The sequence below is a fragment of the Rana temporaria genome, chromosome 3 (assembly GCF_905171775.1).
Source record: "Rana temporaria chromosome 3, aRanTem1.1, whole genome shotgun sequence".
Classification (NCBI taxonomy): domain Eukaryota; kingdom Metazoa; phylum Chordata; class Amphibia; order Anura; family Ranidae; genus Rana; species Rana temporaria.
The window spans coordinates 438,156,263-438,169,654 of record NC_053491.1 but is presented as its reverse complement, the minus strand read 5'-3'; the positions used below and the strand labels follow the sequence as shown (position 1 = coordinate 438,169,654).

Genomic DNA, 13,392 nt, shown 5'->3' with positions numbered 1-13,392 from the left:
TTTTTTTTTTTTTCCTCTCCCTTTTTTTCTTTTGTTCCAATACACACAAAGAGAATAAACATGTGTATAGCAAAAAATGTGTTGCTTGCTGCAATACTTTTCTGTGAGAAATACTTTTTTTTTCTGGAAAAATTTCGGCCATGACTGTATAAAATAATTTTTTTTATTTTTTTTTATGCAGCTTCAAGGAGTGTATTCCAAAATCATTTTGCCACCAGATCCAGCAGAACAACTACCTTACCAAGTACCGCATGAGGAAGGTGTTCAAGAAGTTTGTCCGTCATTTCCACCTCCATACGGTGAGCCCCGGCAAGCTGAGCATGGAGGACGTCATGTACAAGTACCTGTCCACGCTGGAAAACTTGGCACCTAAGTTTGGCTGTGAGATTTTCAGGGCTCTGTCCTTAGAACTGCCTAAAGAGGATGAGAAACTTTCACTTTATGTCAATGGGGGTTATATGGACCACACAGAATGTACCAGCAAGGAACCAACTGCCACTCACCAGGTGATGGTGAGGGGGATGGAAGGCATCAGATGGCGGGTCATGAGAGAAGAGGTGAGTCTGTGGAGCTTACAGTTTATCTAAACCCCACAACAAAAGTGTAAAGTATTGAACATTACCATCTTTAGGTGTGGTAGCTGCATTCACTTTTATTATTATTTTTTTCCTGGTGATCCTGTCAGTAGCACACTTTTTGTCCTGGGGTGACTGCAGCATTGTCACACAAACTTTATCTCTAAGGACAGGTGTTTTGTAGCCCACAACAGTATAGGGGAAAGGTATTTGTAGTCCATAGTGATAAACTCGGCAGGGCTGACAACGCTGCTTGGGATTTTAGAGAAACAGACAGCACAGGAATTAAAGCGGTGTTTCACCCTGCAGAACAACTTTTTAGCATAAAATTCGGCATAGTAGCACGAGCTACAGTATGCCTGTCTTAATTTTTTTTATCCCCGTACTCAGTGTAATCGTACATAGAAGATTCCGACTGCCCGCGGGGAATGGGCGTTCCTTTCAAGAGGGAGGGTGATTGACGGCCGGCTCTGGCACGTCACGCTCCCCGAAGACAGGCGGAGTAGGTCTCGGCTCTTCACGGCGCCTGCGCACAGACTATGCGCAGGCGCCGTGAAGAGCCAAGCCTATTTCGGCTATTTCCGGAGAAGCGTGACGTCACGCGCCAGAGCCGGCCGTCAATCACCTTCCGTCTGGATTGGAACGCCCATTCCCCGCGGGCAGTCGGAATCTTCTATGTACGATTACACTGTGAGTACGGGGATAAAAAAAATTAAGACAGGCATACTGTAGCTCGCGCTACTATGCCTAATTTTATGCTAGAAGAATTTTTTTTTTTTTTTTTTTTGTTATAGGGTGAACCCCCGCTTTAAGGATCTCATTGGATTTCTGGGAGGATCGCCATGTGTGTGTGTGTGTGTGTGCGCTTTTTTTTTTGTTTTTTGGTTATTTCATTGGTATTTTTAACAGACCAAAAGGGAGTAAATAAGAGAAGATCATTGTTTTGTGTTTACACTGCTTCCCCTCTTGCCTATTGTCAATTGAGTCAGGCATTTCCTAGATCCGGGAGGACATCACGTGACATCCTCTTAGTCACTCGCCCCGCACGCACCCTAGCGGCCGTGCTGTCGGATGTGCAAGGATTTTGAGTATAGCCTCATGTAAACAGATTAATAGTCAGGGTGTACCATCACTGGGGGAAAAAAGGGGGAGGTGCCCGACACCTAGGGTAGATGCTAATTGGGTAGCAATGCGAACACACTTGGCTCACCAGTTGGTAAAAATTATGAAAATACCAACCATGTGATGGTTGATACTGCGTAGGCGGAGGCACAGTTAAGGTAGGGTACGTCTGCTTTAACTGCTAACATACAGTGGGTAAACGGTATGTATAGGTTTAGGCCGATACGTACTCTACATATTTTTGGTTAAAAATAAATCGCAAAAAGCGTTTATTGGTTTGCGCAAAAGTTATATCGTCTACAAATTAGGGGATAGTTTTATGTCATTTTTTTTTTTTACTGGTATTTAATAAAAAAATAACGGCAGCGATTTTTATCACGACTGTGACATTATGGTGGACACATGGGACACTTTTGGCGCTATTTTGGGACCATTCACATTTACACAGCGATCAGTGCTATAAATATGCACTTATTACTTTGTAAATGTGACTGGCAGTGAAGGGGTTAACCAGGAGTGGTGCTGAAGGGGTTAAGTGTGTCCTAGGGATGTGTTCTAACTGTAGGGGAGGTGGGCTATGTGTGACATGACACTGATCACCACTACCGACTACAGGGAGCTGTGATCAGTGTCCTGTCACTAGGAAGACTGGGGAAATGCTTGTTTACATCAGCATTTCCCTGTTCTACCTCTCTTGCGCTTGCTGCGTGCGCACACAATGCCACGTCTTAAAGGCGACGTACAGGTGCGTTAATCTGCCTGTACATGCCATTCTGCCAACGTATTTCGACGTGAGTCAGTCCTTAACCACTTAACGCCCGCCGCACGACTATTTACGTCCGCAAAATGGCACGGACAGGCAGAAGGACGTATATATACGTCCTTGCCTTCTAGCGGGTGGGGGGTCCGATCGGGACCCCCTCCGTGGCGGGCGGCTTACCTCGGGGAGCGATCCGGGACGACGGCGCGGCTATTCGTTTATAGCCGCTCCGTCGCGATCTCTCCCCGGAGCTGAAGAACGGGGAGAGCCATATGTAAACACGTCTTCCCCGTGCTTCACTGTGGCGGCGCATCGATTGTGTCATTCCCTTTATAGGGGAGACACAATCGATGACATCAGTCCTACAGCCACACCCCCCTACTGTTGTAAACACACATTAGGTGAAGCCTAACACGTTCAGCGTCCCCTGTGGTTAACTCCCAAACTGCAACTATCATTTTCACAATAAACAATGCAATTTAAATGCATTTTTTGCTGTGAAAATGACAATGGTCCCAAAAATGTGTCAAAATTGTCCGAAGTGTCCGCCATAATGTCGCAGTCACGAAAAAAATCGCTGATCGCCGCCATTGGTAGTAAAAATAAAATTAATAAAAATGCAATAAAAATATCCCCCATTTTGTAAACGCTATAAATTTTGCGCAAACCAACCGATAAACGCTTATTGCGATTTTTTTTTTTGATTTTTTTTTTTACCAAAAATAGGTAGAATACGTATCGGCCTAAACTGAGGGAAAAAAAGTTTTTTAGATATGTTTTTGGCGGATATTTATTGCAGCAAAAAGTAAAAAATATTGCATTTTTTTCAAAATTGTCGCTCTATTTTTGTTTATAGCGCAAAAAATAAAAACCGCAGAGGTGATCAAATACCACCAAAAAAAGCTCTCTTTGTGGGGAAAAAAGGACGCCAATTTTGTTTGGGAGCCACGTCGCACGACCGCGCAATTGTCTGTTAAAGCGACGCAGTGCCGAATCGCAAAACCTGGCCTGGGCATTTAGCTGCCTAAAGGTCCGGGGCTTAAGTGGTTAACCGGTTAACATTGTACTGCTCTGGTCACAGTATGTAAGAAAATTAAATTACAACTTAAATACTTGCCTTGCCTCTTATGAAATACCTTGGACTGTCTACTTTCCAAAAAAGGGTCATATGATGGGTGGGTATTTGTACTGTCCTGGCATTTTAGAGCCTCAAAAAATGAGATGGGCAGTCAGTACATCAGGAATGATCAATTTTCAAATGTATATACCGTAGACTGTATAACTTTCCTACAGACTAAATAATTTACACTGATTTGGGTTAAAGAAATGTGGAAGAATACATGTTGGGCTAAATTTACGGCGAAAGATTATTTATTTTTAAACATTTTTTTGCAAATTTAAGAAAAGTCCCCCCCCCCCCCTGCCAAAATGTTCAGTATTGCTTTGTTGATGTACAAAAAAAGTGGTGATTAAATTCCACAAAGTCTTTCTATAAAAAAATAATGTAATTGGAGTACAGTGTTGCATGAGTGTGACAGCGCTAAAAATTGGCCTGGGCAGGAAGGGGGTGAAAGTGTCCAGTATTGATGTAGTTAAACTCTTAAAATAAGTGTTCGGTAGCTTAGCTGTCCATAGAAAGCACATTCTCCCTTTCCTGTCTCTAGAGCGTGTCAGATGGTGAAAGGGTGGATGTGAATACATTTTATTTTCGGCATGAAACTCTAGTGGCCCTCTTGTGTTTTGGCAAAAAAAAATCACAACGTCAGCAAATGTTGTACTGCCAAAGCTGTATTCTCTATACAAATCCTTGTGATGCAAGCCACATGGTCACAGTATACGCATCAATTCAATAAACCATCTGACCATAGCCCTTATGTATGAGTGTCAGTTCTTGTGACCAGTTGCCAGGGTGGATTTGATTTAAATCAACTTGATTTAAATCATAATTTTTAAAGAGCAACTGTCATCTGTCCCGCAGCGGCTTCTCCTCTGCCCCGCTGTTGACTCCCCGACAGTCCCATTTACTTTAATGGGATGGCTGGTGATGCGGCAGTGACACGACAAGGGGAGGCACGTGGTGGCAGAAGGCTGCCATGATGAATCTGAAATGACAGGTGCTCTTTTAATATAAGGACTCATTCTTGTTGGTAGTTAGAATCTTTAATATTTGCAAACAAAATTAAGGTTTCCTAGTTGGAATAATAAGCTGTCAGATTAGTAAAATGGGCGATATCAAAACTGATTCAATCATACAGTTTGTAGTGTACATAGATTTTCAAAACCATGGGATAAATTGATATTCCTGAACTTTTTATTTTTTTTTTTTATTTTTTTTATCTCATGGTTACTGTGAAATTGTGTGAATGCATCAATGCAGTGCATGTCATCTCAGCTTACAGAGCTTGCATTCATTGAATGAGTTTACCAAAAATGTAAATATTGCAGAATATGCAGCCTCATGCTACATAAGTAAGCTCCATTTCATGCTGAATAAAAATAATTCTTAATGTATCTTAAATAGAAAACTATCTGTAGATATTTTTTACTCCAAAAGCATTTTATTTAAAATACATTTAATAAAAATCAAAAAAAAAAAATTTTTTTAAAGTAAAAAAAAATCATTGATCTTTATGCACCCTATGGGCCCTTTTCACACAGGGCGGATCAGTAATGATCTGCCTCCGTGTGTCCAGAAGCTCAGCGGTGATCACTCCGTATATCCTTGCTGAGCCAGCGGCTGACAGGGCGGTCCTCGCACACTGTGCAGGGACCACCCTGTCTTTTCTCCGCTCTCCCCTATGGGGGGATCGGATGAACACTGACCGTGTGTCCGTGTTCATCTGATCCACAGACGGAAAAAAAAAATAGAGTTTTCTTCCGTTTGCAAAATCGGATCTTTGCGGAGGCGGGTGATTACGGGTGTCAGCGCATGTTCATCCGCTAACACCCGCAATCACAAAGGGACCAATGTATGTCCCGTTTTCATCCGCACGTCTGAAAAGGGCCTATCAGTAGCAAAAGATGCCCGCTAGCACAGTGACCTGATTTCGCATGACACCGCCTAATGCAATTTGTCGATACTGAAATATTAACTTGGTTGTTTCTTGTGATTTAGGAGCTGCTGGAAAGCGTCGGTCAGAGAAGTTACTTCGGTAAGAAGAGTCGAGGTAAAGGACAGAAGGCTGGTAAGCCGGTGACCAGGTCAGAACCCAGTGCACCCAAGTGGAATCACTTCTGTGACTTCCAGGACATCACTCACATTGTCGTCAGCCAGAGTAGAGTCAGCCTCAACTGTCAAAATAACCAGTGCCTGGTGAGAGCATGAAACATCATCATATACATCATACATTGTCTCACTTGCTATCTATATATTTTTTTTTCCTTCATTTCTTCAGGTTTATTTTCTCCTCTCTACTCTCTCCCTTGCTCTGTGCTGTGACTCTCCCTTGCTCTGTGCTGTGACTCTCCCTATCTCCTTCTTTTCTCTCTGAGATGGGTCTTTAAGCCTTTCTAGCGACACTTTCCTGACCTCACTGGCTCTGTAATGTAGTTCTTCTGGCCTCTCCCTTGCCAATTGTCATGGCTCTCCCGACATCTTGTTCTTTCTCAACATCTCCCTTTGCTCTCTGCCATGACTCTCCCGACCTCTACCTTGTTCTCTGATGTGGCTCTCCCAATTTCTCCCTTGCTTTGTGTGATGGCTTTTCCAGCCTTCCCCTTGCTCTTTACCATGGGTCTCCCAATCTTTACCTGGCTCTCTGACATGGCTCTTCTGATCCCTTCCTTTCTTTTTGTCATGAGTCTCCGGACAGAACATTTGCCCTCTCTCTCAACCTCTCCTTTGCTTTTTGCCATGACTTTCCCAAACTTTACCTTGCTCCAGGGCTGGACTGGGACAAAAATTTGGCCCTGGACTTCATCCAGACTGGCCCACTTTGACAGGTCTCTCTAATGGCGACCGGACAACTCCTGCAAGCCCCCTCTCCCCCTTCACAAGCCACTAGCCATTCTACTTTATTAGAGTAGAACGGCTGGTACTGCTACTCTTCTAGGCAGTACCAGTGGGGAAGCTAGACATTATTTCACCCGGGGCAAAGAATCAGTTTGCTGCCCCCCCTTATGGGACAAGATTAGGCAGAAGTGAGAAACTCCCAGGCCATAGCTGTTGAGTCAGCAGTCTGTCCCCTCCCCCATGCTCCTCTGTCATCCCCCCCCTGCTCCTCCGTCCCCCCCCCCCAGGTGAGCGCTGCAGGGAGGGAGAGGAGGTGAGCGCTGCGGGATGGGAGAGACAGAAGAGCGGAGGGGGGGGACGGCGGTCCGCTGTCATTGAAGCCGGCCCACTGAGCCATTGGCCCACCGGGAAACTCCCTGTAGTCCCAATGGCCAGTCCTTGCTCTCTAACCAAGTATTCCCAAATTCATCCTTGCTCTCTGCTGTGGCTCTTCCAAACTCTTTCTCCTGCGATGACTCTCTGGAACTCTACCTTGCTCTTTGTTGTGGCTCTTGTTTGTGATCTCTTCCTTGCTCTCTGGTCTCTTCCTCCCCTTTGCTCTGTGAAGACTTTTGTGACCTTTACTTTGCTGTTGCCGTGGCTCCTTGACCACTGTCTGGGACTGCAAAACCTGTAAAGTGCTGAGTTCTCAAACCTAATGCCGCATACACACGACCGTTTTTCACGACGAGAAAAACGACGACGAGAAAAAATAGAACATGTTCTAAATTTTTAATGGCCATTTTTTAATGTCGAGAAAAAAGCTTAGGAGCCTACACTCGATTGTTTTTAATGACCAATTAAAAAAATTGCACTTTTCTCATCGTGAAAATCGGTCGTGTGTACGTGGCATCAGTGTTTAATAATCAACAAAATCAATGAAAAATATGAAATGAAAATGTATAAAAATGATGGTGTTTTATAAATGGTGTAAAATCTTTAAAAGTAGTAATTAAAGAAATAAAAAATGAACCCATGAAATCCTGTGCCGATTTATAGTAATCAAAAAAAATATATAAAATATAAGGGCCAATTACTCAATGAATCAATATGCAATTATAGTGGCATATGTATTGAAAAATCATGACAAGAAAAGTTCATATCAAAACTGTGACTTGTCCATACTCCATCAGAAAACACGTTATGGTAAAACTTTCATTGAATTCCTAATTGGGTGTACTCTCGCCTTTCAGTGTGACCCTCCACTACAAACCCCAAGCTAGCATAATGATAATAGCCCAGGCACACAGATACTTCCACAGATTGATATATTCATCTCCAAATGGATCACCAACAGCGGGAATAAACTCGGCAAGCTCCAGTTCCAAGCCACTTGGCTCAAAAAATAAAAGAAAAAAAATCATAGTGCTCACTGCGGTAGATTTAATATAATTTTAAAATAAGGTTACAGGTACGCAGAGGAAATTCAGGTATTCAATAAATTAAGTAGAGCCGCCCAACCTGGTGGCCGCAAGACCTCCGCTGTAGTGTAAAACCAAATCCCCGCCCAGAGAGGTTACCAGCCAGCAGCCTTTAACGTCCCTTACACTATTTGTCACTTTTTGTAGCACAAATCTTTTGTTTTACAAGGGCTATCCCTTGGTCTTGTCGTATACACTCGCTCAGCTGCTTTTTGTTTTTTCCTTGCTACAACATGGTATAGTTTACTTTTTGTCTAGATCTATTCTTTATCACTTGGCACCCTTTTTTTTTTTTTTTTTAAATGCTCTTGTAACTTTCCCTTTTTGTCTCTATCTATATCTTTTTTTCTTTTTTTTTTTTTTAAATTCTCTGCTAGGTTTTTATCTTGTGTCATTTTCCACCTCCTTTCTTCTTCATGGTTACTTATCTTATTTTTAGTGGTTTCTTAACCTTCTTTTATTTTTAAGGAAATACTTCTGCCTTCGTATGAAGAAGCCTTGTCTTTTGTGTCTCTTGTGGATGGTTACTTCCGGCTGACCACAGACTCAAACCATTACCTGTGTCATGAGGTGGCACCTCCACGTTTGGTGATGAGCGTAGCGAATGGGATTCATGGACCCCTACAGTATGTTCACAATATATAAAGATGGATGTCTTCTCTAAAGTTCAGCTGTTGTAACCTATTATTTTGATAGCGCGTTTTTTTCTTCTTCCCCCTTTTTTTTTTTTAATTTCTTTTCAGTCGAGGATTTCTAAGCATTTCCCCTCCAATTAGCAGCTATCAGTTGTCCTGTTTCTGGCCTATTTTCTTGATATAAGACGTTCAGCACCACCTAAACCTTTCCTCCCCAGCCTGACTGTCCCTGGCCCGCCTCTTTTTTTTTTTATTCATCGGATTTCAGTTCTTTCAATAATGGCGGCTCAGCATCACAAGTGGTCATTACCTAGAGAGATCTGCATACAAATGCAGCCTGCCTAAGAATGCCCACTTTTCCTGGCTAACATCTACCAATTGGGGCATTTAATGTTTGCATAACTCCTCAAGAACCAGCCCACTGCTTGCATCACAATGCATCACTAATTCATTACAATTTAATTACACCCATTACATTTTAGATGACTAAAATGTACTAGAGATTTAGTCGACTAAATACGACTAAAACTAAAGCAATTGCAGAAGACTAAAATGGGACTAAAACGCAAATGCCGAGTGCAGCAGAAGGGTCTCCGATTATTTCCGAGTCTCTCCAGCGCCCCCCACCTCTGGCCACATGCGGTATTGCATGCCATAGAAGTCAATGTGGAACAAAAACATTTCATTTCCATTAACTTCTATGGGGAAACTCGCTTTGATATGCGAGTGCTTTGGATAACAAGCATTCTCCTGGAACGGATTATGCTCGTAATTCAAGGTTCCACTGTATGTAAAACTCCTCTGTCTTCCCTGGGAACTGCTTTCATTTGGATGGAAAGTATGTAAAAATAAAAAGAAATTGATCAGTCATTGGAACAGGAATAGAAGCAATGGGGATATTTTTGCCTTAGCTATAGAACCCCTAGCAGAATACATTCGATCATCCCCGAACGTCAGGTGTTGCTATTGGCCAAGACGTGCACAAACTAGGACTATTCGCAGACGATATCATATTGACACTGACAGAACCTGATATATCTCTGCCTACAATACACGCAATACTAGAAAAATTCAAAGATGTCTCATACTATAAAATCAATCAGGAAAAATGCTTTATCCTCCCTATGAACATACCAGACTCGACAATCAACTCTCTACGCACAACACATAAATACAATTGGGACAACAAATCGATAACATACCTAGGGATCCAACTCACATTTCCTCCAACCAAAATGTATGATGCCAATTTCCCCACACTTTTAGGCCAAATATCCCGTGACTTATCGCATATTCAAAAAACCAACTTATCCTGGGTTGGTAAAATAGCCGCTTTCAAAATGCAAACTTTACCTAAAATTTTATATCTCTTTAGATGCCTCCCCATACCAATTCCTGCTAAGTTCTTTAAACAACTAGACAGCAAACTTAGACAATTTATCTGGAAAAAAAAAACCCAGAGTTGCTTTCTCGATCCTTACTACTAAAAAAAATTCCGGTGGAATGGGCCTCCCAGTCATTAGAAATGATTATTTTGCTTCTATCTTAGATCAGATGAAACATTGGTTTAACCCAACAAATGACAAATTATGGGTAAACATTGAACGTCTAGCCACACACAATTTTGACCTCCCTTCTCTCGCAATAGCTAGCGCCATTATCCCCAAGATAACAATCCCCAACCTAATAAGCATTAAAACGACTTTATTCGCTTGGAAACACATTCTCTCAAAAACCAGACATGTAGAGAAAAAGGCTAAATTACATCTTCCCACAGAAGTCATTAATTATTGCAGAATCAGATTCTCTGTAAACGAGTGGATCAGTAATGGATATAATCTATACCAGAACCTACCCCCTAATGTTAAGAACATCATCGAGACTAAGATTGGTAAGTGTGCCCGACTGAAGGATTTCTCTCCCAGTAATTTGATCGAAATCCCTATGAACCTTTGGGAGTTCCTCTCTCCTCAGAAAAATGATAAAAAGAAAGGTATATCTTTCTTCTACGATGTGTTATCCTCCCAACTCTTTACCAAAAACACAAATATGCTGAAATGGGAAAAGGATCTGGACCAGATTTTTTCCCAGACTCAGTGAATTAAAGCATTTCAAACAATAAGTAAGTCATCCTCTTGCATTGAACACTGGGATAATGCCCAAAAAATAATTAATAGATGGTACTTAACACCATACAAGTTATCCAAAATTTATCCAACAGCATCCGACATCTGTTGGAAATGTAACGAGCAAAGGGGAAACCTGCACACGCTTTGGAGTTGCAAGACTCTAAAAAGTTTTTGGAACTCTATCTTATCCTTGGTCGCCAATCTTACCGGTAACCTTACCAATCTTACTCCTACCAACGCATTATTAGGTATAGATCTAGACAAATACCCCACTTTGTATAGGACTATTGTCTTACATATTTTGATAGCCTCAAGAATTAGTGGCCTCTCTATGGAAATCCGCAGATGCCCCAAACCTACCAATGGTCATCACCAGATTAAACACCCAAGCTCAATTAGAACTATTATTAGCCTATAAGAATGATTCTATAATCCCCTATCGTAGAAAATGGAAAATGTGGTTAACCCACCCGAAAGCTTCCAAATATTTAAAAGATTCCTTACTTTAATAATCTTCCTATAGTCTGAAGAATAACAGTATAAAATACTGAATCTTTGGTATAGATAATGACCAACGGCAGCCTTTATTTCAGTTTTCTCCATCCCTTCCCCCCCTCCTTTATTTGTCTTTACTTTAACTGTATAGGTGTACCACTGATCATCTTGGTGACCTCCCAGTCCTACATTTTGTACCCAATTGGGGTAGGCTGGCCTAGGTCGCCGAGTACCGTATTATTTTTCTGTTAAATGTTTGCCTGTACATGGTGATTATACTACTTGTTGTATATTGAATGCAACTACCTTAAGTGTTGTAAATTGATAAACCCAATAAAAATGTATTGATAAAAAAAAAAGAAGCAATGGGGATGCCTATTCCAATAACTGCTACGAATAGGAGAAAAATCTGTGAAACACATGGGGGGCGGAGACCTGTTGGGAGGATTTTAACCATTTCCTACTCTAAACCTAAATGGCAAAGTGGATTTGGATATAAATTAAAATATCTGATTTATTACACAGGGAGCAATATGTTGTCCAGAAGCTGAAACGAGAGGAGCAAGTGGATGGTTTGTACGTCATTCGATGGAGTGCATTTAACTTCAACAGGCTTATTATGACGGTGAAAGGATCAAACCAGGTTTGTGATACAGCTTGTGTATATGTATATATATTTCTCTTTCGTTCATGGACGGACATGGCAGCAATCTTGACAAAGTGGATATTGGCTTTCATTCTGGAGTGACTAGGCAGAAACTTGTAGAAAGTGTTAATCACCTCAAACACAGTACAGTACCGCCCAGGGGGTGGTCCCTCTGGGTATAACACCTCTCCCTGCATGCAGCAGCTCAGTTTTTTTTTTTTTTCTGCCTAGCAAAGGAGGACAGGGCTCCCTTTGGGCCCATAGGCCTGGAGGTTTATTTCTATTTTTATTTTCTGTTCCTGTGATCTGCGATCAACTGCCGACTGGGTGACAGGCTGGATCCCAGATCCTTGTAGTCTCCCCAGTTTCGGCCAGCGAGCATGTGCCGACCTTTGCTGCGCACTGGGTCGTCCACAATAAGTCTAACTCTGGGCATACTTGATAATGATGCCTTGCAATGGGACCCCGCCTGCACTGCAAGGGATAATTTGATCTTTCAGGTGTATGGGGGACTTGTAAAGTAGATTTACTTTTCCAATCCTCTGCTCCTCCTAGCCGCTTTGGGGATTCCTTCTGCATCTCCTCCTCCATGCTCCAGCGGTTTAAACTCCTCATTCTACTTAATGACACAGGACAGTCCACAACCAGAGCGTTGGGAGTGCCATCTGCTGGGGGAGCAGAGAATCGAGAAAGAAAAGGTGCTTTTCCTCTCCCCTAGCAAAAAAAAATGTCAATTAACCCTTGCAGTGTGAAGATGAGACGTCACATTTTCTGTATCTGGGCTTTATCTTTTGTGTGTATGAATCTATAAGGACTTAAAATATGTTTTAAACAACTATCGTTATACTCTACATCCTGACTGCCACTACTTAACCTGCATTCTCATATGTGATAGAATTTGAGTCTAAGAGCACAGTGATTTGTTAAAGGTACTTCTGAGATCGCAGACCCGTCACAAGCACAAGGAATGGAAAGACCATTGTAGATGCAATAGCCGACTTAAAGTTTAATGCAGGAGATGCATTACAAAAGGGCTGTTTGCTGGTGTATCATGGCAGGCAGTCCCGAGTCCTTTTAACAATGAACAGAATCAAGTTGGTTGGATAAATCTGAGGAAAGAAGAAAGATTCCCTAAATTAGCGCTAGGGTTTTGTATAATTGTTTGTTGGAACCCCCGTATATTCAGTCTTTATTGGCTGGTGCAAAGAACCGCTACAGTGTTAAAATGTCAGGTTTCTGTGATGTAAAAAGAGACCAAGATCAATCCAGAACTTTTTCCACCTATTTAATGTGACCTATAAAACTGTACAACTCGGTTGAAAAACAAACTGAAATATTTTAGGGGGGAGAGTAAAAATAAAATGTAGGGTGGGGGAGAGTAAAAATAAAATGCGGTTGCATAAGTGTGCACACCCTCTTATAACTGGGAAGTAGTTGTGTTCAGAATTAAGCAATCACATTTTAACTCGTGTTAAAGCGGAGGTTCCGCCGTTTTTTTTTTTTTTTTTTTTTTTTAAGCCAGCAGCTACAAATACGGCAGCTGCTGACTTTTAAAAAAAGGAGACTTACCTGTCCAGCGCACCCGCGATGTCAGCAGCCGAGGCTGAGTAATCGCTCG

The 13,392-nt window shown here is 41.9% G+C and overlaps 1 protein-coding gene across 2 annotated transcripts in view; it reads left to right on the top strand.

Annotated features, from left to right (window-relative positions):
- TYK2 (tyrosine kinase 2) overlaps nucleotides 1-13,392 on the top strand; it is a 109,509-nt gene that overhangs the window by 47,417 nt on the left and 48,700 nt on the right. For both annotated transcript variants that reach the window (XM_040346414.1, XM_040346415.1), the window contains 4 exons: nucleotides 182-557; nucleotides 5,573-5,770; nucleotides 8,338-8,495; nucleotides 11,654-11,771. In XM_040346414.1, the coding sequence (XP_040202348.1) occupies nucleotides 182-557; nucleotides 5,573-5,770; nucleotides 8,338-8,495; nucleotides 11,654-11,771 (850 nt within the window). The remainder of the gene's footprint in view (nucleotides 1-181; nucleotides 558-5,572; nucleotides 5,771-8,337; nucleotides 8,496-11,653; nucleotides 11,772-13,392) is intronic.